Genomic DNA, 25,717 nt, shown 5'->3' with positions numbered 1-25,717 from the left:
TGTGCTTCACCCTGCAGCAGCTGGAGCTGACACAGGGCCTGGCACCTTCAAGGACATGTATACTCTGATAACCTGTGCTGAAGGTGGGTGAAACATCTTCAGCACCTATATGAATTGAGGGCCTGGACCATGGTGTGGTCTTGTGGGCCATCATAGTCTGCAGGGCACCAACTGACAATCTCTATTCTATGTAATTACTACATAGTTTTGCTTAGGATGCCACAGAGATGTTAACTAACATGTTCATCAGGTTTAAAAATGCCCCACCAATGTAGATAAGCTTTTTTTACTCTTGCGAGAGACAAGATGGAAAATGTACCTTACACTAAAAACAGAGATTTTAATAGACGGGAGGTTTGACTTCCTTGTTTAAATTCTAGGAAATTTTCTGCCTTCTTCACATGAAGTCAGTGGTTTGGACATACACATGTAGCTGGAAGTGAAGTGTTCTAAGAACTGAAACTGAGACCTTGAGAAACCTCCAAAATTTGACTTTCTTATGCTACATATGAACCACACTTGTTTGGTTTGCCATTGATGAAATTACCTGTGGAAGTCCTAACAAGTGTGATCAGATGAAACAAGGCACAGGCTAGATTGGAATAAAACTGTGTGTTCATATGACCTGGTATGTTTATTTTGCCTTAAGTTCCAAATGAGCTGTTCTGTTTGGGAAGGTATAAAGCTGCTTGATAGGAGTTTGTGTGGTGTGTGTATATATTCACATATATATTATGTATGTACAAGAGTTCATTTTTTGCAGTCAACATGAATATTTGTACAAGTTTACAGAAAGAATTGCAGATGTGGTTTTGCATGGAAAGAACATTGAAAATGGATTTATGGAGAAAAGAAGAACCTCTTTAAACATAAGCTTTACTGTTGGTAATGTATGATTCCAGAGATATCCAGCATTTCAGATTAAAGAAAGAGTATGCTTGAGATATGACAAAGGACAAATCAATATTTTGAAGTCCACTTTTTGACTTAAATGAAGTTATGGCTGTTTCTAAAAGATCTGAGTGGCACTGAATGCTTCTAAAGCAGAATAGGGGAAGCAATGAAAATTTCCAATTTTTTTTGACAGATTTTAATAAAACCCACAATTTATTTGTTTTGACTGAATATAGATTAAGGAACTCTAATTCTCCCAGATATTGCAGTAGAATGTTTGGCATACCCACATTTCATAGATGACAAATTTAACAAGTCGCATTTAGACAACAAGTGTTGCTTGCTGACCTGCTTTCAGCTGCAAAAGGGTCAGTGAAGGGGTTCTGTTTTCGATTCTGAGGTGGAGGAGGTAGAAAGAGAAATGTCCTAGGAATACAATAGACATCATGACATGTAGCCAGCCAAAGTAAAATATTTGAAAAGTCCTCACTTCCATACCAGGGCTTTGGAACAACTGGAGGCAAATGGGCAAATGGGACATTTGGATTAATGGAGTACAACTCACAAAACTGCTTGCAGTCTTGGTCAAACTTTAATGAGACATTTGATACTTTTGGTGACAGTATTAAGGAAGGAAGAGGGCAATGACAGAGCAATAACTTAGGTCTTGTGTCACCACCTGATCCTGCAGTGAGGGCAGGTCAGAGGACAATTGAATGTCTAGTTGCAAGAATGAAGAAAATCTACGTGTAGCTGGACTTGGAAGGGTCCTAAAATTTCTATCAGCTCCCACAGTAGTGAGATTCTACATTAGTGCAGGATGGGTCTGTGCTGGTATGCCACTTCATTCATTTATGGCTGGTATGCCAGGAGAAGCTAGTTGGGATAAGGAAAGAAATGGATGTACCTGGTACATGGTGCATGCAGATATCTTTAGACAAGCTAGGAAATTTAGCAGAAGGTTCCTCTCATTACAAAGAAACTTAAGGTGAAATCCCCTTGCTTCCTTTCAGATGAATGAAGACATGTTCTGCCCTCATTCTTTAATGTAGAATGCACCAAACTACTGAGGGGATCCGACAAGAGCTCTTTTGCATGGGCGGTCATCACAGCTTGTAGTCTGCCTAGCACTTGTTAGTGTGAGGCTCACCCTGGGCATTCACAACACCGGAGCAGTAAATGATCCCAGCAAGTGATCCCATGTCAAGGAAACAGGTGTGACTTACAGGCTCTTGGAGCCTGAAGGTCACCAAGAGGAAAGTTGCAACTTTTTCATTGTACTGTGAGGGAAGCAAGGTGGCATGTGCTTGCACAGTGCTGTGACCAGACATGGCTGGGGCAGAACCATGTGCAATATACAGCCGTGCTATATTAGGGAATATGCTTTGACTTGAAGTTTCTTGGCTCAACTAATTGAAGCGGGTGCAGAGGTTCTGTGTAAACATTGCACTCTGGGAGCTCATTCAGTGTAATGGAAAGATGACTGAGAGGTCTCCAAAGAAAGACATTTCTGTTTGCCAAAGACCTGAGTAGCAGTTTGCATTTTACTTTTTATCAGTCTAGCTCACCTGTTTTTTAAGTTCTCCTGGATGCTGAGTTGTCTCTGAAACCAATGATGGGAATAAGGTGAGGACAGTATTAAATCTGAGCCAGAGCAGTAAGTCCTTTTACTGTCTATACTGGAATGACACAGTTATGTGCTTTTGTATGTGTTTCTACCAAGCCAATTTATTTTTTTGCTTTCAAAAAGCATATTCCAATAAATTGCTATTAAAATATTTAGTTGCCATTTACAATTGTATATAACTGTGCCTTCCTCTGATTTTATATTTTGATGAAAGCTTGAAGAAATAAGATTTTAAAAGTTTTGAACTCTCTCATGGGATGAAAAATAAAGGGGAGTGGGATTTGCATGTGTGTGCTTTGTTCCATGAGGGATTAAATGTCCTTTCTTGAAGAAAGGACTTTTTAGAAGGACAGTGAAAACCAACACATTTTAGCAATAAACCATAGTCAACTGAATATCAAAGGCCTTATGTGAAGTGCAGAGAGGGAGGGATAAATTTGGATAGCTTTTGAAATGAAGAGGGTTTTTTGCAGGGTCATGGTATTTGCAAGGGCACATACTTTGCTGTGATTCTGATTCAAGTAATCTGGCAATGTGCATAAATATTGTAGTTAAGTTACTTTGCTTATTTGTCATCTCTTTGTCTTAATATGTCTTCAGGAAGACCACAGGGTTCATCAAACACCCCATAATGTAAAGACTCAGTCTCAGAATCAAAAGACATAAAAACCCTGAGAAGACCTTTGTATATGAGGCTGTGTAAAGCCTGAGGTCCTGAGAAAGAATTACCTTCAGTATAATATGGGAGGTTTTCCCTTTTTTAGAAAAAGGTACGGTCAAAGATCTTTGTAGCATTCTTCTATAGGTTCCTCTTCTGAATCTGGTGGTGGAAAACTCCCAAGTGTCCAATTTAGATTCTTTCAGTATTATTTCAGTGGTGTAAAGCTTGAAAAGATGCTAGGGTCTTGGTTTCAGGTAGAAGCAACAAACTGGTAAGTTTTGTGATGAACCTTTTCACAGTATAAGAGCAGTCCATATTCCAGTAATTTTCATATATGTGTGGATGTCGGGGGAATAGTACTGGTCAAATTGTTTCAGACATCTGCATCTATTTGCTAAATATATATATATATATGTTTCTTCTTCTTTAAAATTTGTTGATGACTTCTGCTTGAATTAGGTGAAAAACATACCTGGAAATAATTTGGAGAAAAAAGATAACAAAATATTTTCCATCATATTTTTAGTTTGTAGGTTGAATGAAACATTGCTTTTGATTTGAAATGGTTTTCTTGGGGACAGTTTTCCTCTTTTCAGAAAAATGAGACTTTTTTGGTCTGACACCAAACTATTAAACTGTGTAACAGGAAAAAAAAATGCAATCAAAGAATTAAAAAAAAAAAAAAAAAAGTTTCTTTGCACATATCGATGATCACACACATATTTTCACATGTGGTTCTGAAGGCAGGCTCTGGAGTGGAGCTGGGTGAAGTGTTACATTTTGTCCCAGGATGTTTTCACTCATGAACAATTTCCATTTTTAAAAAAGAAGCATTAAAAAGTGCATGGTCCCAAAAATGCTTTGTAGAAAATGTTTCAAATAATTGGTGCCTTAATCTATAAGTAAAACAATTTTTGAGATGCAAGAACTGTCTGAGAAACTTAGATTTTATATGCTATATAAAAATATATAGTGTATATTATATATTTTTGAGGACATAGGAAACATTTTTAGACAGATTGATGTTACTGTCCAGAGGCTGAAAGACAATTGATCATTTTTGGGAAGACAGTGAACAACACTGAATAGTAGACTTCTTCAAATGAACTGATGACTCTTTTTCTTGCACTGATAAAGCTTTGCTAACTAAAGGTTGTACTGTTGTCTTGCTCTCTATTTCCCAAATGGCTTCCTAATTTTTGAAAAAAAAAGAGATTTGTATTGCAAGTCTTCTGAATATCATGCAGTGGCTGGACCTCAGTCCTTGGAGAGGAGGCACTTTATTAAACCCTAGATCTCCTCCCAAGACAACCATCCATCTGATCTCCATTGCACAACAGGAAAACACACTGAGGATGAAGAAAGGTTGCTGCCATCTGGGAACTTCTTATCACTGCTATGCAATCTCCCCAATGCTCCTGGGAAGGAAAAGAGTGGAGGAGGAACAGAAATAGTTCTGGATTGTTGTTATTATCCTCCTCATACTTCTTCATGAGGAAGAGAGCTTGAGCTTTCGGAGATGAGAGATAATGCTGAGAACCATGCAAAAAGGGAAGGGGTGGATGGGGATAATGTGAGTGCACAGTCAGGCGCTGTGCAGAAGAAGAGTGTACCTTAACAGAGGTGGAGAGAGGGAATAAAGGTGCAAATAAATCAGTTGTCAAAGTATGTCTGCTTTGGGAAGGTAGAGCAGGAGAAAACTTCAGGATTTTCAATTGTAGCACACAAATTGTCATCCTAACAGTCAGCTCTTTATATTTTAAATCCCTGACTGTGACTATACTCCACAGAATAAATGCTGCTGCCTGGTACAGTCTTAGTTTCTGCAGACAACGTCATCTGCCTTCTGTGCACAGAAACCCAGCATGTTGCTTTGAACTTGATCTGTAGTGTAATGTAGCAGTGGTGTACCTTTCCTCCTTTAGTCATTGTCTCAGCCAGGGGCAACCACATCAGTTCTGCAACTCACAGGCCCTCTAGCAAAGGAACTGAGACTGGATTTAGCAGCACGTGTAGGCAGAGGTGGAAACACTTCTTGGGGGAAAACAGCAGATATGTTGCTCAATGTTTTTCAAGGGCTACATGGTGGTAAGAGTAAACAAACACAAGATTGGAAAAAAGTCTTATTACAACTTGCTTTTTAGATGTATGATCTAACTGTGAGTTAAAAAAAAAAAAAAAAAGAAAAAACAACAAACCAGCAAGTAGCAGCATTTGCAGTATGTCAGTGAGATTTGCAAAATTAACATTCCCTTTGAACCTCCACAAAACAATCCCAACCAGACAAATGCAATGAAAATCACATCAACAACAAGAAAATTTTAAATCCCCCAATCCAGGAACAAATCAGAAAGAAAAACACCCCTAGGAAAAGTACATTAATAAGATAACCTTCACAAAACCCTTGCCCTCAGCAGTGTTTTAATCCAAAAAATGGGTCAAAAAAAGCCATGAATTCCCTTAAGTCATACAAGGCTTTGCTAGTGCCAGTGATTTTATGTGGAGGATGCTTGGAAGCTGCATCAGCGGGAAGGAATATAAAGCCGCAAGACAGATCTACATCTGCAAATGGACTACTTCAAATAACTTACAAATGTACCTTGGCTTTGTTTCCCTTAAACTGCAAGCATCTCATAAGCCACTTTTGAAAGTTTTAGTCAACATCTGCATGGTGGCTTTCTCTGCAGCATAAATGGGCTAATGGGCTGGGAAACGTGGTTTGGGGGGGGAGCCATGGGAAGTGGAAATCCTCGGAGCGCAGCACAGAGTTTAGGATTGCAGAGGAAGCTGAGGCCTCCAGCCCTGCACAGGAAGCAATCTTAGAGCAGGCCTTAAATGCCAGATTCCAGGCAGAGTTTAACTAACCACTGACAGCTCTGTAAACAAAGCAGGGACAAAAAGAGAACAGCTTTCCCTTTTCTGGTAGTCATTTTTGGTTTGGGGGCTGCAGGGGAATTCTGTAATACTCGGCTTGATGGGATATAAACCAAGGCTGGAAAGAAGAAGAACTGTACAGGGGAAAATACTTCATGGATTAAAACTTAAAGAAGAAGGTAGGGCATGGGGAAAAATCGTGGATTAAACTACCAAAAAAATTGCTCCTTTTTTTTTTTTTTGGAGCGGGTTTTGTATATAGTTTGGCTTCTACTGTGTGATATTTAAAAGTGGTGGCTTATTTTTCTTCTTTCTGTTTTCATTCTCTTTTTTCCCCCCTACTTTTTTCTCTTTTATTTTTCTTTCTTCTCTTTTCTCATTTTCTCCTCTTTTTATTTTTTTTTCCTTTTTTGTGAGGAGGGGGGTGGAAACGGACAGACAGCTCACTTTTGCAAAACTTTTAATTATCTGTGAAACTAAAGTAAAAAGGGACTCTCTTTTGCAGTGTTTTTACTGCTCTGGAGAAAAACTTGAAGCTTAAAGTTAAAATACTGCTGAATTGCTGCTTTTGTTTGTGGAAAAGACCTGTGATGTTACAAATAGCTAGTCTGCGGCTAGCAGATGTATACAGTCCTTACTTAAAGCATATTGATTTAATTTAACTAAGAAACTAAATGCAGGCACGGGCTATGTTTATCCTATAAGATATTTCATTAATCTTGTTTATCTCAGCAAGGCTGAGGAAGTTAAATTTTTTGATGGAAAAAGAAAATAGTTACAGCAAAGTTAAGACAGTAAAACAAAACTAAATGGACTCAGTTGTTTAAACACATCCATTGTGTTTTCTCTCTCATCTAAGTGATCCTCTCCCTTTCAGATTTGGATCTTCTCAGAGCTTGAAACACTTAAACACCCACCATGGATGACTTTGAACGCCGCAGAGAACTCAGGAGGCAAAAGCGTGAGGAAATGCGCCTTGAAGCAGAGAGGTGAGCTACTACATATGGAAAATGGTGCTAGTGAGTTGCCTTTGATTAGCAGTGGCTTTGAGAATTTCTGCCTCAAATTCCAAAGTATGTTATAGCTAACCAAAGAGTCCTTGTGCTAATGATATGTGACATAAAAGAGCTTTAGTTAATACTGTGGGAGAGATGAGGGGTGTCTAGTGTCTAATTCTCATAGGCTGTTGTAAATGTCCTGGCTTCTACTTATTTTGTTATATGGATAAATGGAAACATCAAAGGTGGAATATGGGTGCGTGAAATCCTTGATAGAAAAGCTCATGCTCAGATGCTATATGAGTGTTGTACAGGAGGGATTGTGCTTGTAAGATATTTATAGATGTTTGATAATATGTATATTAGAGCTAAAGTTATAAGATGTAATTGAAAGCTGAGATAAACTTGGTATATGCAGTATAGCATATCTGTGAATTGTCTGCCACTACTATGCCATTGCTGCTGTGTTTGTACTGCCTGCCACTTTTTATTCATTTATAGTCACTTTATGTGGGCAACAAGGGCAGCATTTGCTACTAGTTATTACAGATTTATTTTGGTGAAAATGAAAACAGAACTTGATGTGGATATGATGTTGTCAATTTATGAAAGAAACACCCTGAAAATACTGGGAATGACATTTCATTAACTAACCTGTTTTACACTTGCATAGTTCTCTTCAGTTTTGTGGGATTTCCACTGGTATATGCAGGGAGAAAATCAGGCTCCACTTATTTTTGTAATGTCTTCAGTGATATAAAGATTTGATTTAGTTTATTAATAGTGTGCTGATTTAAAGAAATAAAAGCTAGATTTAAGCACATTTTGTTCCCATTTTTGTACTCAATTCTGAATATGGACTTCATTTTCATTTCTGTCCTTTCCCATGATCTGACAAAACCCTGGGGTTTTGGATTCTGAATGCTATTGAAAAAAAATCATTTTTTCAGAGCAGTTTTAAATGAAAGCCAGCAGAATGCAGTATACTTTGTATGTCTGCTTTGAACTTTTTAATAAGGTCCTGCTACACGAGCAACTGTCTAATGGAAATTGATGATACTTGGCAGGCAGGAGTGAATCCCAGATAGACTAGTCACAATGGCTACCTTTCTTCATAAAGAAAGTGTTGCCATGCAAAACTGGGTGTGTGAGCTCTTGTGAGGCTGTACGGTGAACCCATAAGCTCTGGAAAGCAGCAGCATTGCTGGCAGATAAATAAACTCATGTGAAGTGTGGTGGCCAAAGGGAAATGAGGCAGCAGCCTCCCTTTGCACAGTGCAGCCATTGCCATCCCTGAAAGGCAGAGGAGCAAATGTGCTATGCACTAAACTGCCAGAAAATTTCCCCTGGGTCTGGGCCTGTATGTGTGTGTTGGGCAGCATGAGAGGGACTGCAGAGCCCATACTAGTGTATTGTATAACACATGATGTTTATATACGTGCAGTACACTTCGGCTTTAAGAAAATTTGCTTAAGGAAAGGCTCAAATTTTAGGCTTTTTTTGTGAATAGAGACCTTGGGTGGCCTGTGGAGGATGCTGGGGAGTGTAGTTTGGAGGGTACTTTCTACTACAGAAAAGTGTCACTTGAAGACCTCCTAGCTCTAATGTGAGTGTGCAGAGGCTGTGGGGTGGCCTGAGCATCAGCCATGGCTGGCTTGTGAAGGCAGCAGGGAGTTGGGGGTAAGGATTCTGCCTTTGCCACTATTGAAGCTTTGGATATATATCCCAGGGCTTTGGATATATATCCCACCCCTGCTTTTGAAAAGTGTTTTAGCCATGTCTGGGGTGGCTTTGTTGGGATTTAGTGTGGTAGTCTTCATGGAGGAGGGGACCTCTATGGCAGCCTAGCCAGAAGAGAAGAGCTTAGGCCTGTGTCCCTGTTTTCTCTGAAATCGCTGCAGATCAACTCCCTGGCCTTTCCCACACATTTGAAGCCTTTTAACAATAAATTGCTGTATGCTAAATCTTGCTGTACTCCCTCCACTGCTGCCAACTTCAAGCATTCATTTACCACAAGTCATTCTCCTTTAAAGTCACCAGACTCCTTTAAAAATCTTGAGATCTTTAAAATAATTTAGTCTGGTTTTTTTTTATTTTTTGTTTGCCTTAACAATAACAGAGCCTGATTCTCAAATTCAGATGTGACTCTGGGAGCCAGGACATCCTGAAATCTGCTAACATGGGTAACGTGGAGGAGGAGCTGAGCTCAGTGTTTGCTTCCATTGCGTTGCACTGCTCACGACTCGTGAAAGGCAGCAGCATTGGGGCAGTTATTAACAAATGAATATGGGATGCTGGATTGGTTTTGATGAATTTAGATTTTTAGGGATTTGGGGATCATATTTACCTTTAAAATATTACTACAACACGTTCACATACATGTCATGAGCTACAGTAGACTTTCCTCTGAGCACTTTCAAGCATTTTATGAAGTGAATTGTGCAGTCCTAAGGTGCAGTGTGGAGGCTGAAAATGCTCTGTCAGCTCTGAGCACTGGCACCTGCTGCTTGGGTACAGGGCATTTCCCTGCACCCTTCCATTATTGGGCTGTAGCCTGACTATGGGGAAAATACCACTGGTTGTAAGCATTTCCATTGAAAGATGGACAGATGGATGATTGTGTAGCCTGTAACATGTTTGCTAGGTGTCCCAGACACTACTTAGACTTCTTTGAATAGAATAGTAAACCCCAAAATGCAAGTATATCATATCAAACAGTATTTGTAGCTCAGCCAGTCGCAGTGACACATTTTGCCATTTCCTGGAATGAAAGTACATGGAATGCATGTCTTTCTAGCCTGATGCCTATGCCCAAGAAAGACCGAGGGGTGAAAACGTGTTGTAGCAGCATGGACTCATGCACCACGTGCCCAAGAGGAAGTGACTTGATGTTATTGTGCCTTTACCAGGGCCCAGAGGCCATGTTAGGACTGATTAGGATACGTATGCCATCAGATTCCCAGGTGTCTGTGATGCTGGAGCCACTGGTGTCCAGCTATTTAAGCCTAATCTTTGGAGAAGTTTAGTGTAAGTTCAGTCCTGGAAGTCTGGTGTTAGGCTTTGTGTTTTGGTTTTTTTTTCCATTAGAAATAATTTGGAAATGATGCTTCGTTGTGCTGTGTAGCCTTTGCACTGTGGGTTCTTAAGCTTATGATTGAGCCTGTGAAGAGGCCAGTTTTCTTTTGAAGATCAACATTGCATTTCACTCTTGGTATGTGCTGTGGCTACTAGTTCATATTGTGGCAACTCAGATACAAATTGACACCAACTCAGCAAGTGTTTTCTTGGCATTTTAATATCTTACCTTTTCCAGGTATCCCACACATTCTGGATTCCCCACAAAGACTCGTTGTGCCCATCCAGAAATTTTGTCCAGCCAGATTTTTTTTACTGTTTATAGTTGCTGGATCTCTGGAGGCCTGTTAACATATTTGTAGCTGCACTGCAGACCTGTTTAGGGGACATGTGTCCAACAGCAGACATATGGGACTTTGTCCAGCTTTGTCCCAGGCTGTCAGATTTATTGCACGTGCTGAAGCTGGCGGAGACCCAGCAGCTCTTGTACCTCATGGGAGAACAAGGTTTTTCAGGCATAGACTGGGAAACCCTGGACAAAGTATGGCACTGTTAACTGTGCCAGTCTCCTTGCATTTTGCTTCTAGTCTGTATTGATCAGGTGTGAGGTCAGGGAAAAAAGGACACTACCAGTCGTTTGGGTGATGGGATGTGCTATGTCTTTAACTGCTCTGTGGCAAAGACAAGGCCTTGTCCTGCTCCTCAGAGAGAGAGGGAGTCCTTTGCCTGGGATGATGGTTGTATAAAGCTCTGAGGTACCAGTCCAGAGCTGGCTGAAATCAATGTAAAGCTTTCCACCAACTTCACTGGGCTTTGGATTAAGCCCTACCTGAGTTATTCCAACCAGCTGATTTATGAGGCACTCTCAGTGGCAGCCTTGAGGGAGCTGGATAAAGGCTTTACCTTCCCAGCCACAGGGTACATACTGTGCTGGAGTGTCAGGGCTGTTACAGAAATGGGTTGCACTTAAGTGACAAAAAAAATCCCATATGTAATTGAAGCACAGGGAATTGATTTTCAACAAGGGAAAAAACAAATACCACCTGCTGCTTCGTGCCTCTTCCTAGGCAGTAAAATATATTCTCTTGAAAAAAACCATTGAGTTTTGTCATTTTGATGTTGTAAGTGACACTGGAAGAATTTAGCCTGAGGCTGGGTACAGTGTGTGTGTGTGTGTCTGGAAGAGTGGTGCTTTCTGAGTATTTTGCTGATGCACTTTGGAAACTGAGGTGAAATACTTCTTGAAGTGACAATAGACCTACTTCCTTGGCTTCAGCATAACTGAGAGAAAAAATTGGCCCCTTCAGCTCTCTAAAGAATAGTTCTCAGGTTGATTTATCTAGCAGTTAAGCCTCAATTTTACAACTGGATGACTTGCCATTGTATTTTCACCTCTCCTTGTGTTTGTGTGGTGGTTTTGTTTGTTTGTTTTGTTTTGGTTGGTTGGTGGTGTTTTGGGTTTTTTTGTTTGTTTTGTTTTATGGTTGGGTTTTGGGGGTTTTTGTTTGTTTGTTTGTTTTTTGTTTCAATTGTACTGGGAAACTGATCCAATTTACTTCATTGTCATACCATCATGACTAAAGACTTCAGGAAGGTCATCGTCAGACTGGTCTCCATTTAGGTGAAGCTTAACTTTGAATCTGAACCACAGCTTTGCCCTGTGTAATGTTTTTCCCTAAGGGACTGCAGGTCATTTCATGGGGAAGGAGAAGTGTGGGTCATCCTGTAGTAAAAATAGGGCAAAGAGAAGTGGATATCTCACATCAAATCACAAATCACTGAAAAGACTCTCTAAATGCACCCTGCAAAATGTCCTGACAGGGGCCACAGTTGTCCTGACTACAGGGCTCATCTTTTTGCAGACCAATCAGATATTACTAGATATATCCTAAAAAGGGTATGTGAGTAGGACATACAGAAAAACACTGCCATTAAAGCTGTATGGTTCCTCATAAATTATTAAAGGCAGTAGTTAAATATTCTTTAAAAAAAAAAAAAAAAAAGAGAAAGGATCCAACAGCTCAATCGCAAACTCCTTCCAGTCTCTCACTTATACAGTTTTATAAGGCATTGTGGTTCATGTTCATGGATGTGGGTTTGGGAATGCTCATAGAAATAACCAAGCTTGCAGGTCAGGAGCCTGCAGCAGGCCTAAAGTCTCCTGGAGTGGTAACTTAATGCAACTTTAGCTAAAAAGAGGACACATGGTTACTTCCAAAACTTATCTTGGTATGACTGAAAAAGGAGTCAAGTCGATTTCAGTCCAGATCCGTGAAGGCATGTACAGAACCCGAAAGACATTTAACATTTTACTGTTCCTGTTGAGTCTGGTGTAGCTCAGGTAAACATACAAAGGACTGATTCACCAAGTTAACAAGGTAAATCCATCAGGGTACATCTTTGCAGGACAATTAGAAGCATGTTTCTTGTCTTCTGGAGAGCTAAGACAGGAGATATTTGCTTCCATAGCATCTTAATGATTCTGGAGAGCCAGGAAGTGTCATCCTTGTCATCCACAGAAAGTAAACAATTTCCTTTGCCTGTCCAGGATGGTGAGGGTGAGTGTGTATCCATGTTAGATCAACACTGAATGACCACAAATAACTTTTTAAGATGTTTCTCATTCCTGCAATGACGTTATCCCTAGTATGGGGTGTACATTATTTCACATGTAAATGTGAAACAGTGTTGAGAGTTTAGGAATGAACATAAATGGTTTCTTTCCATTTTTTATTTTTTTTTTCTTGAAAGACTAGGACTTGCCATTTCTTGTTCCCAAATGCCTGATTATATTTTTATCGAAGAGTGTTCAGATTCTTCAATTGTGCTTCAATTCAGGCTTGTGTACAAGGAAAGGAGAATATGATCTTAATACAAATTTTCAATGAGTGCATGTTTAAACATCAGAGAAGCTGGCTGCATACATGTACCATGTCATTTCCCAGTGTTCATGTTTTATTTCACAACTATGCTTCCCCAAAAGTTGAGTTGCTGTCCTCTTGAGGGCTGTGCCCTTGTCTATTCCAAGCCTCTTTTGCTACTAGAACAGAAACTTACAATGGCTTTATCTCTCCACAAACTTCATATATCCTGAAGTTGCAAATACTTTGAGGGTTTGTCTTTGTCTTTCTGTAAATTACTCACCTTCTGGTGGAGATAAGACGTGACATTGTCTGCCCAGGAGTTAAATATCAAGACAATGAATAAATAGAATTAGAAATGCGTGAGAGTTGAGAACAAATTGAAGCACAGTGCTTCAGTTATTAACCTGTCTCCACAGCTGCCTTGAACTGCAGGACTGACAGAACATATTTGGATTGTTGAGATGGGTTTGGCCCTTCACATTGCATTGCTGTTGTGCAGTTCTTGGAGCTCATTCTTAACCCAGAGAGAAAAGCATGACCCGGTGGCTCATTAAAGCATACTCTACTGCAATCGTTCTCAAGTGAGAGTGGATACTACCCAAGTCTTTGCTATTATAGCATTTCAGATGCCCTGGAGGAAATAACCAAACATATGCAAAGCTCAGTAGAATTTACAGCAAAATTTTGCAGCTATTGTGTGGGTTTTTTTCGGATTATATTTTCTTTAACTTCATTGTGAATAAATGTTTTATAAAAGAATCTTTGTTCTTCCAAATAAGACATGTAGAGTATGAACTTTACTGAGTTAAACTAACTGCAATTCATAAGCAGACAACAAAATCAAGTCCTTAGTATTTCATATAGTAATCCACATATATGTCAAGATCATTCTGTAATCTGTATACTACATGTACTGTACCAGCCAAGCTTTTAGGAGGACAGCCCATATCTAGCACCCAGACAGCTAGCAAAATGCTCCATCTTTAATCCCATTCAGCAGAGTGACAGGCAGGTGGGCTTTGGAAACATCAAGGAATTTTGGAAATTCCTGGGTGAAAAGAGAAATCCAATCCTATAACCAGGTAACCCACCTATGACCAAAGGGAAGTCTGCCCATATTTTCCTACTGTATATTTATGAACTTTAACTAGATTGAAGTCCTTCATGAACTGGATCTTATTTAAATGCCTAATAAGTATGGGCATGGAGACACAGCTTTTGGTGCTCATTATTGACAATTTTAGTATGCCTATTTAAAAGAGCACCATGTGAGGAGTAATATAATGCAGTATTTTACCATGATTTTCATAATTAGACTAAAACATAAGCATTGCACAAGGAAAATCACGAGGCTGAAGAAATGTAGCTGATTCAGTACAAATAAGTGTCAGTGGCTTTCCTGCCATGTTTTGTGGAAAAATAACATTTCTTTAGTATGTTATATGCAGACTGGCAGTATGCAGTCTATTAAGCTAGAGTAGCTTGCAGTGCTCTTGCAGCACTGTCTATCTGTCATTGCACCTTCAAACAGCGTGAATTATACGTGTCCTCTGAATTTGCTCATTTAAAAGGCTTCAGATACTTGAAATGCAAAAAAGCTGCATTAACTGAACATTGGCCTAAAGTTGTGAAGGCAGAGAGCCTTCAAACTTCCCATACCAGCCACAGCGGAGCAATGTCAGGTCTGTGACTATAGCTATGTATGTCCCTTGGAGGCAGACACAACACCTCAGATTCCCAGCAGCATTTTCTGTTCCCTGGTAAGGAGTACTTCAGCCCTTCATGTAGGTTACGCTCAGTTAACTCCATAAAGTAGAGACCAAAGACACTGTTCTAAACTGGCCCAGAATAAAAGAGGTTCAGTTCTTCATCCCTGGTCTACTTCTTTTCAGAGTCTTTCTTAGGCAGAGCAGTCCCTCATCTTCATTGATCCGGACAGCCAGTATCAGTTGTCAGGAAAATCTCCCCGAACTATTTCTGAGTCTTATTAGGTGTCTAACCCAGTCTCTCTTCTTAAACAAACCCAGCTGATCTGTATTTCTCCCGAGATAGAAAGTATGTAATTGAGCTCTCAGCTGCTTAGTCATTTCCCACGTGCCTGATATCCAGTTAGCAAAAGAGGAAGGGTTAATTTAATTCATTGTATAAAGAAGCATTCTCAGGCCATAAAACTGTGGCTACTGTATCACATAAATCCATATGCTTGCAAATGAGTTTGCTGAAAATTCTACATTAACCCTTAATTTTGATTAAATAAGGCCTTATTTTTAATAGTGATGCTCTGCAACAAATTTTATTTAGTTTAAAAAAAAGCAAAATGAATACCACATTGTTCCCATATGAAAGAAGTTGATGGTTCAATACCCTTCTTAAAAAAAGTTTTGAAATTATTTTTCAGGTAAGTACATTTGATATATTTATCTGTCATAATATATTCTATTGGCTGCATATGCATGTTGCAAGTGGCTGATGATATATATCCTGATTGTTCAGCCTGCCCACTGAGATAGGCCATACAGGGTTTTTTGGGCAGAAATCCATAAAATGCTGCTCAGACAGCTGGTTACTTCTCACAGCCTTTGACATGCAGGTTGATTGCTAGTACAGCCCTCCTTGCTGTTGCTTGAGAGGGAAGGTGGGAGCAAAGTGAACAGGGCTGCCCTGCGTTGCCCTCCTGCCACACCACCCACATCCTGGCCCCAGAGCCTGAGCAACTACTTATGAGTAGAGCATCTGGGGACAGACTTGGACTGGTGGTCCTGAGCCCAGCGAGCTGCTCTGCGTATGTGGAGACACAACCTTGTGTCTGGGGGAGGTATTAAGGTGTCTGGGAGAGGCTTCTCCAAAGGACAGCATTGTCAGTGTTTCATTTGCTTCTTTTGCTCTGAACAGAAGAGAGTAACTAGAAACAGCCTCTAAACCCACAGCTTTCCAGACTTGGATGGGTATGATCCCTCAGTTGTTAGATTGCAATGCCTCCTTCTTAGGGAACAAAAACATTGTTGCACTTGTTGCTTAATTCTTCAGGGCATTCTGTGCTCAGAATGGTAGAAGCTGTTAGGCATGATAGAGATTGAAGTTATTGCCCAGCTGTAAGACTCTAAAGGGTGACATAAGAATAAATTTAGCCAAGTGTGTTCCTAGGAACATCTGCTTCTCAGTGTGAGTTTGCATTTTATTAACCTCTTTATGATCTAATATTTGAAATTAAACCAGACAATCAGAATACTAGATTTCCCTTTAAAAAGCTTAGGCCAATTATTTTGCAGGGGTAATAGATTAAATAAAATCAAACGCTAACAAGTTTTACAGACGAATAAGCAAAGTATGAAAACATTATCAAATTGCTGGCAGCCTGGGTAAAGTCATCCTTTTACAGCTCAGTTGAAAGAACTATGGTGGGAAAATGTGATTTGCAAATGAAACTCCAAAGTGATTTCAACTTGCAGAAGCATCTCATTTGGTTGATCAGCATCTGTATTTTTGACTTTGTGCCCTTAAATTAGTTTTTAATTACTGAAGATAAATTTATCAGCAGCTTTATTTCTCTCATCATAACCTACTTATCAGCTCATGCTAAACAAGGAAAATCCCTCTTACCAGCAGACTGTTCTTGTGTGATCAAGGTCTTTCATAGAATAAAGTCAGGTGACTGTGCTTCTTGGGCAACTTAATTCATCAGCATGCAGCTCAAGAAATACTCCTGACCAGAAATAAGGTCAGTGGGCAACTACTCCTTAGAAAAGAAGTCTAATGACAGCACAGTCTCTGGGAATGCTGGACTGCAGCCTGACCAGAGGGGTCAGGTTAACAGAAGTGATACAGCTATAGATTAGAAGGAGCAGTATTTGTGTCAGTGTTGCAGCTGAGCCCTTCTCTTCCTGGGGAGCAGCAAGGGTGATGGGAAGTGGAAAGTAAGCCGAATGCTTTTGTTTTCACTTATCAGAAAGTATAGACCAGGGGTTAGTGTATGTGACAGTTAAAGGTTAGCTTCATCTTGGTTGACATTAAGGAAATATAAATACATGTTTTTCTCCTCTTTACATGAAAACCTGTTGATTGGTCCAAATAAACCTGCTTATTAATAGTCTTTCCTGGATAGTCTGTTGAATAAAAGGCCAGCAAGTTTGTCATGCTGACAGAGAAAATCAAGGGAAGGCTGCAACTTAGCAGCAAGTTGTGACTGTCTTTTGGTTTGAGTTGTTTTTTTCTCTGTCATTTGCTGAAAACATACCTCAGTTTCCTTTAAGGCAGCTCGTGACCCATTTTTGATGCCAACATTTTTTAAGCCAGCAGCAGGTTGCTAATAAAGGTCTACTAGGCAGACTGTGTTCTTGTGCTGAGACTGTAAGAGAAGTGGTGAAAATTAGTGCTCAAAATGAGGGTTTCTTCAAAAGTTTGGTAGAGTTACTTCTCCATAATACTACTTACCTCTTCTGCCAGCTTGAGACAACATCTTGGTATATAAACTGACTCACTTGAGCAAGTGCTCCATTCTTTGTGAGCCCCCTTTTTATGATTTAAACCTGATGTGTATGATGGTAAATTTTTAAGTCAATTAAATGCACACAGTGGGAAGTAACCAAATTATGGTGACTCCATTTACTGCTTGTCAGCTGAGCCTCTTGCAAGAGAGGTGTTATTGTGAAACAAGACAGGAGGGTAAGACCAGTCATGCTGGAGGTTGGACTAGATGATCTCCAGGGGTCCCGTTCAGGCCTAACTATTCTGTGATTTGGACTGGGAGGTTTACATTTGTCGTGGTTTTGCCCACCAGCGAGAGAGAGAGAGATGAAAGAGTTCCGGCTGCAACGAGAGTACTGCAGAATTGCTGAGGGGACCTGGAACTCTGAGAATGAAGAAAAGGACTACTTCTCCTCCTTGGACTAATATAAAGGTGGTGGTGGGGAAGAAGTATTTTTCTGTAAATACTTAGTACTTTTACTTAAGTAGAATTGTTGTAGATATAGTTCTTTAATTTTAACTTATTAGTAATAAATGCTCATAATTTTTTTCCCCAATCCAGTTTCTTTTGTCTGCATAAACTTTCTCTCAACTGATAGTAATTGTGTGGGGGGTATAAAAGCAAATTGGCCCAGAACAAAACCACGACAACATTGATTTACTGCACTTGGTTTCAAACCAGTTTTGAGGTAAACTTTTGCTACTTCTGTGCAGAGACAAGGACTCTGTAACTGTGATGAAGTGACTTGGTGCTGGACTCCCTGATGAGTAATCTCTGTTGATCCTCACTTTCCATGTAAATCCTGCTTCTTCATATGGCTGCTCTTGTTTCTGCTGTTAACTTGGCTCTTTGGAAGGATGGGAGGCATACGTGAAATAGACAGGGAAGCTCAGACATTGATCTACTTCCAATGCCTTAATGTTGTATGAGGTCAAGTACAGATCATGGGAAGGCTGGCATTAGATAGGTGAATCAGATATTACACATATCCACCAACTGCTATTGACCACATGTCAAGAAACAGAGTGTTAGGGACTTGCTGCAAGCCACTGCAGAGTCAGCCAGTGACTACAGCTGTTATGTTTCAAAGGTGAATAGGGAGAGACTAGAAAGAAAAATCTAAGCAACATCACTTTTAAAATGAAAATAGCACTGCAGAAATTATTAGAAACATTTACAGTTACTTGTTCACATGACATACAGTTTCTTACCATAAGACAGCTTAACTCTTAGAAATATGTCTTTTGGGGCTGGGGGGGATGTTTTTGTTGAGCAAAATTCTGACAAGCAGACAGTGCTAACAAGAGCAAGCTGGTTTCATACTGATAGGGAGAAAATCAGATACTCTGTGTGACAATCTTGGTAATTTCTGAAAATCAGAGTTATAATACACTGTTGAGAAATATATAGAGCTGAAGTTGGTCCCAGAGCAGAATGCTTACTTAATGTAAAGAATAAAACTTTTTCCTTCTGTGTTTTTTCGTGGAGAAAAGAAGATAAATGGTATAAAAGGCTTTTAGTGATATGGATCTCTTGGGAGGGGGAAGAAAAAAACATCCAACAAACCTCATAAATTTATTTTTAACCTCATGTGAATTCAAAACCTTTTAATTAAAACCTAGCAATCAGATTTTCACAGAAATGGTTACAGTTCAAAAGTCAACCACCATGAAAGGCTGCCTCCACTCCTTGTACTTAGTGCTTACCATCTTGTCAGAGGACCAGAGCACAGTAGAGACTGGAGAGGAAAGCCCTTTTCACAATCCATATACAGATGATTTTTTTGTCCAAGTGCACTCTTGTGAGATGATTATACCATTGCATTGGTATGTCACATCATGCCATTCCTCAAGATGAAGTCCTCAACATTCAGTCTGTTTTTTCCCTTTTTCCCATGTAGAAAATGATGATTGTTTAGAAAGGAAAAAAATCATGTATTTCCACAGGAATAGCATGACTGTAGTTTCTTTAGAGCAGGTTTCTTTTACTAGCCTGTAATCACCAAGCTGAACAGTCCTCACAGCTTTTTCAAGTTCATATTCAGCACATACAAAATGGCAAGCTTTTTTTGGGCACTGTTGCTCAGATCATTCCCAAGATTCTCCAGCTGCTACTACTTCAGTGTCTTAATAAGGCAGCACCATAGCTGGGAAAGACAAGGAGATGGCTTTTCTAAACACTGGCAACACATGGATTCCTTTTATGGTCCAGCTTGCACAGTGGGGTATTCCTCTGAAGGTCAGTGACACGGATTAAAAAATGCTTCCACAGAAGCTTACTTTTTGAGTGCAGGCATCATGTGTCTAGTGCCACATGTTCAGACTGTTCTAAAAAGGAGAAAGAAATAGTTGGGTAGGGGAGTATAGAAAGAGGGGAAAAAGCAGAGCCTGGAGTGCTGTGTATTTTGTATTGATGCTATTGCTGCGATCACTGGGGCTGCAGGATGTATTTGTGACTGTCACATAGAGAATGTGTGAGCAAGTGCTGGGCTGATATTTCATAAACAATGCCCCTAAGAAATGCCTCTGTAGGTTTTCAGAGTTCAGATCATCCCACAGTAATACCAAGGGCAAATTTTCATATCATGGCTACAAATTTGGCTTTTCATTCTCCCAACAAAATGGGATGGAGTTCTAATGACCTTTTCAAGCCAGTGAGTTATGATAGCTGAAGGGTTTGTCTGTGCTGGAATGTCATAAGATGAATTTGTTAAGGAAAAGGTTTAATTCTGCCTGCCTTCCCCTTCTCTCTTGTAAAAGCTAGAGAATCTTTTCTTTCATTAGCATGTAGTTATCTTAGACTGGAGCACTGCTTAAGTTGCTTCAGGGTTACGGTCTTATTTCTCACCAAAATTTTTCAAGGAATGGTTAAGTCATTTCAATATTCTAACAGGAAGGAATATATTGGTGGTTAAATTAATATGAGAAAACCTCCTACTAAGTAATGAAAATATTATCATGTTTTGTCAGGCCTGAATATATGTACAGAATATATATAAACTGAATGAAGAAAATATATCTTCAAGGTAAACCAGAAATGTTTAGGCAAATATAATGGACCTGTAATCTAATATTTTGTGTACTGTAATCTAATTTTTCATCTTGGAGACCAGAATGACTTTTCTGTCACCAACCCATCCTCACTGGTTGTTCTTCTCTCAGCTTGGGCTGTACCCTGTTATTGCTTTTTAAGCCAAATTCTAATCACTAATATGGTACCTATTAAACTATGATGATAAGGAAAGACTTCAACTTTGTCACCAGCTCTGACACTTTGAGTAAGAGAAGCACTTGAATGTGTTGTTTTGGTGACTCACATCTTAAAAGTCTAACTTTCTTCATCTGTTTCCCTGTTGCTTTGCTGGCTCCATCCTGATTTCACCTATCATGTTCATGTCATACTTACAATTAGATCCTGATGTACTGGCTATGATATCAATATAGGTCTTGCATGCTTGTGGTTATGCTGACTTTGGAGGAAATGGGACTTCTCAGTCAGTTGGCTGCATGGTTTTTTGCTGGATATAGTGTCTTGCTTTGAGGAGATAAAGGCATAAATACACAGAAGTGAAGCAAACATCACAAAACATGCAGTTTAGTTGATGAAAGCTTTTAAACTCCTGTCACTGCTTGCAGATAATAGAATAATTCTGAAATTCAAGCAATTGTTAATGAATATGTTTTAAAACAAGATGGATCTAGGAGGAAGGGGTTGGCTGCCAGTTAAACTCAGAAGATCCATTTAACAGGCTATGTCATACCTTCATAGCTATTCAGATTGAATCCTGTTTTCAGCTGTTGTACACATTTAGTAATTACTCTAGGTTTAAGGGATTGGTATAACTGAGGGTAGAGAGCGTCTGTCCTGTCCCCATTATACACCTGGAAAAAAATATTGGTAAGTTGTCTTGGTGACTAAAAATTACTTTTCTGTCACCAACCCATCTTCATTTATTTATTGGTTGTTCTTCCTTCAATTTGGGCTGTATGTACCCTGTCATCAGTTTTTAAGCCAAATTCTTTATAAAAGTCAATAGGGAGTCCTGCGCAAAGGGAAATGACATAATGTTGCCCTTTAGTCCTACCTACAGAGCAGCAGACTCGGGGAACATGTGCATTTTCTTTATTACCAAGCATTGAATTTACAACATGTGTTCATTTTCTATTGACATCCGGCAGCTACCTCATACATTGTAAATTGGACCACTCGTATTCAAGACAATTGTTTTTAATAAAAATATTCTGAATGTTGTCTTTATTCGGATTACATATCGTAAATGTTGTTGTTCAGTACTCAAAGGTAAATAATTTTAATGGGCAACATTGGGTGTTGGTAGCCAAAAATATTTCCTTGTCCCACTGGAGTAAATGATTTTGTAGGCTGCCGCTTTTTACACAAGCAGTAACTGCATTTTGCTAGAGATATGTGTCTATAGTTTGTAGAACACTTTTGATACACAAGATGCTTCTGCCAATATAAGCTATTATCATGTGAACTGTCAGCTTTTACAGGTTTAAAATTAACACTTTTTTTAATAGGACAACCTCTTTGCTAGTTAGAATTTAGACTCTTTAAACCTTAAATACTTAATTAGGTGAAGTAAGGATGTAAGCATAAAGAAATCTGTCCAGAGTAGATTGCTTGATAGGTAGATGAAAGTGATTCATTGTGCTGGGAATAGTAATGCCATTTTTACTGCGTTTACTCCTTTCACTCCTTTCTTCAGTACTGTAGAACCTCTCATAATGTAAGCTGCTTTATACATCCTGATACTCAGAACCTTGGAGATCTTGTCAATTATTTACTTGTCAGTTATTTACTCAATGTAAATCCCTCCATCATCCTTGTAACGTGGTAGTGCTGTTGCTTTAGCTTTGCCAGTAGGGAGCGATGAGGGACTCAGAACAGCCAAAAACCTATCAAAGGGTATGTATGAATGCTTTTTGCTTGCTTATTTTTTTATTATATCTTCTCCAAGCTGCAGCTGCAGAATTTGGAGAACGATGCAGAAATCACCCAGGCCCAATGTGCAGACTGTTTTTAGAAGGAGAAGCCATGAAAAGAAGCTTTAGTTACAGACTTCAGAAGTCCTCCTCTATTCATTTTAAACTCTGTGGAGATTTGCCCACCTCACTTACATTTAATAAGAACTCTGTTTTTATTTTATTGGGGGGAAAATTGTATACAGAGCCATTGCTTACCTCTGCCGCTCACTGTTGACTCTTGGGTGTTGGTAGGGAGATACTGCAGCTCATGTGCTGATGATTCCTCCTGGCAAGGAAGGATATAATTATGTTGACAGCCTGATAATGTTGGAGTTACTGACTGTTGGGTGGCTGACACTGAGATGGCATGAGATGATTTGCAATGGATACAGGGTTTTTATGGAGCAACTCTACTTTATTCAATAAACACTTTCAGAAGCTGTAGAGGAGTAACAGCACCTTCTTGTAGCCCCTTTCTGCTGGATTTTGGGACATTTCACCTGGTATAGCTTTTGTTTAAGAGCAGACTGAAGAGTCTTTTAAATGCTTGTGCAAGCTTTAGAGTCACATCTTGAAAGGCCAATGGATAGGGTACTTTAATATGTTGTGGAGCTTCTGCGTGAGAGAAGGACATGGAAGACATCTGGAGACTTGTTCTGGCCAAAACTAACAAACATAATGCTTATGTTTTGGGGAAAGCAATCAGAAAATAGGGCAGGAGAAATACCAGATCCTTTGACTGAAGGTACTCTTCTGCCATTTCTGCACTGGATTCATCACCAGGGATAGCAGCTATGGCCATATCAGATTAATATTTTTTATGCTGGGGTTTTTTTTCCTTAAACCACAATCATGTCCCTTTTTCTTTTGAATGTGCCTTTATCATCATAGGTTTAGGCTGTCATAACATATTTTACTTCAAGCTCCATCTTTAATCACTCAGTGGTAGACCTGGGAATAGAAGACATGTCTCAGCCACGGGACCCCATATCTCTCTAAGACAGAGAACAGCTGTGAGCTTTCTTACAGAACAGCCTGCTCTGCAGTTTGCTTGCAAGCTACATTTTCATAAACTAGGGCAAATGCTACTTCACCTTACAAGTCTCAAAAGACATAGAACTGCCTGCAATCTTGTTTAGGCAGAAGAGGGGAATGTGGCAGTTGAGTGAATGTTGGGAACAGATAATAAATTAAGATTTCTAGGGGGAAAAAAAAAGTTGCTCAACTCCATTTGCTAGACTTCCTCCTCTCTAGACTCATTTCCCATTATTTATCAATTAAATATCTTGGTAGTAGTGGGCTGCTGGGGAGAGGATGGGATAATAGTTGTTGTCCTGTTGCAAAAGCCATGATATTTGATACCAGAAAAAATTAGAGTCAGATGTACATGATGCTGTTGAGTTGCCATTGGTAGAACAGAATGTACTGTACTTTTCAGCTATGGTTGTTATTGTGTCTAAAAGCATATACTATGACTGAAATATGGATGTCAGCCTGTCGCACTTGTGTCTTTTATAGGCTCCTCATTATGTTGCTAAACTGAGGGCAATAGATTAGACTACCGTTAAAATTCCATGTCTCAAACCAGCTTATTTTTCTGCACAAACCTTCCTCAGCTTCCACTGAGAGTTACATGCAAATGCAGTCTTATCACTCAGGTACTCAAAGATGCCTGTTTGCTCTTCCTTCTGTCAGCAAAATTTATATTGATTTCATCATTACAAAAACTGGATGAAATGCTTGTATGCTTGTTTTTCAAGAAAACCTTTATGGGTAGAAGCTTTTGGTGATGGGGAGCTAAAAAAGTGTGATGAAAACTGAGAAAGTTTATCCCAAACTCTTTCACAAATGAAACTGAGAGGGAGAGGGGGAAAGCTGTACATTTCCTTCAAGGTGACAATGAGTGGCTCTGGTTTTCTCCAAATGGAGAACACTCTCTGAAGTGGTAGATTGAGTTGTGAACCTGGTGTCCAGAGAGGGGTGGTGTCCAGGGCAAAGTGGTGGTTCTGGAGGAGGGCATAGGGGGCTGATGTTATCATGTGAAACTTGTACTGCTGCAATGTAAATTGCTTTGTTGCTTGGCTCCTCTCCTCGGCACCAACTAAATCGTGCTTAGCAACTCCACTTTTGCTACTCATTGTATTAAACTTCAAATCAGTGTTTTTTCAGTACTATTTGGAGCCACAAATTGGAAACCAGCACCAAATATTTAAATTAAATATGAACTTGAAATATTAACTAGTTTAAGCTGTTATTCATTTAATGAACTGCAACTCAGTCCAAATAATTACTTTTAAAAATCTTTTTTAAATTCAAATCTTAACTTGAATTGAAGGAGCCAAACTGAAACCAAACCAAAGCTGAGCTGAAAAATATACATTAGTTGAACTTTATGATCAGAACTGCGTTGCAAATTTGCTTACATATATGGAGTGAAGGGAAAGACCTCTGCTCTGAAATTCTTGCAGTCTTAATTAACACAGGGTGTGCACAGCTGATTGACAGTGAAATGGCAGAACATACAGTTAGGCAATTACAGATAGCACAAACTGTGGTCACAACTCATCAATTAAATGTAGATGGAGTCATTAGCAAATGTGACCCAGACACAGTGATTGCACTGAAACACAAACTTTATAGGGAGACCTGAAAAGGGACAAAGCAGGATCTCTCTTACCTGCCTTTATACTCCAAGATGTAACTGCTTACCTGGAGCCAGGAGATAAACAGAAGGATTAAGTTTCTGGCAGGGAGTTAAGGTGGGCTGTTGGTCATTCTGTTAGACCCATCTAATGTGATACATGCATTTTATCAGGTACATGTGGTGGGGTCCCTTATCCCTACTCATCACAGGTCTACCCTGCCCTGAAAAAAAACATACCAGCAGTATCTGCAATATGGTATCATGAGTTATCTCAGTGAAGCCTCCAATGGAATGCCTAGCTCAAAGCTGAAGGCAACCAAAACAGGAAGAATATATGCTGGCAAGTACGGGGATTGATCAGACCAATTAGTCTGATCTAGTGAAAAGATTTAAAAATGGAAGAACAGACTAGAAAGAAGAATGAATTTTTAAAGCATCTCCTGTGAATTGAGTTGCTGGCACATGACTCTGCCCCAGGTTGTTTCCCAGTGGTGCAGGATTTTATCCGTGATGGGGAGGTCCTAACACAATTCCTCCCTGGAGCCTGGCTCCAGGCTCCTGGTGTGTTAGAGCTCCTGGACAACCAAGCAGGGGCTGAGAAACTTGCACACTCTATTTCAACTCAGCACC

The 25,717-nt window shown here is 39.6% G+C and overlaps 1 protein-coding gene across 9 annotated transcripts in view; it reads left to right on the top strand.

Annotated features, from left to right (window-relative positions):
- Nucleotides 1-25,717, top strand: part of CALD1 (caldesmon 1) — a 269,935-nt gene that overhangs the window by 167,993 nt on the left and 76,225 nt on the right. For 4 of the 9 annotated variants that reach the window (XM_050323371.1, XM_050323368.1, XM_050323367.1 and 1 more), the window contains one exon: nucleotides 6,934-7,045. In XM_050323371.1, coding sequence (XP_050179328.1) covers nucleotides 6,975-7,045 — 71 coding nt within the window. In that variant the 5' untranslated portion in view covers nucleotides 6,934-6,974. Of the gene's footprint in view, nucleotides 1-6,026; nucleotides 6,236-6,933; nucleotides 7,046-25,717 lie in introns of those variants that run through there. The other 5 variants (XM_050323374.1, XM_050323372.1, XM_050323366.1 and 2 more) reach the window with 4 other exon arrangements.

Source organism: Myiozetetes cayanensis, unplaced genomic scaffold (assembly GCF_022539395.1).
Source record: "Myiozetetes cayanensis isolate MyiCay16 unplaced genomic scaffold, myiCay2020 scf3, whole genome shotgun sequence".
Lineage (NCBI taxonomy): Eukaryota > Metazoa > Chordata > Aves > Passeriformes > Tyrannidae > Myiozetetes > Myiozetetes cayanensis.
This window is presented reverse-complemented; position numbering and strand designations above follow the sequence as displayed.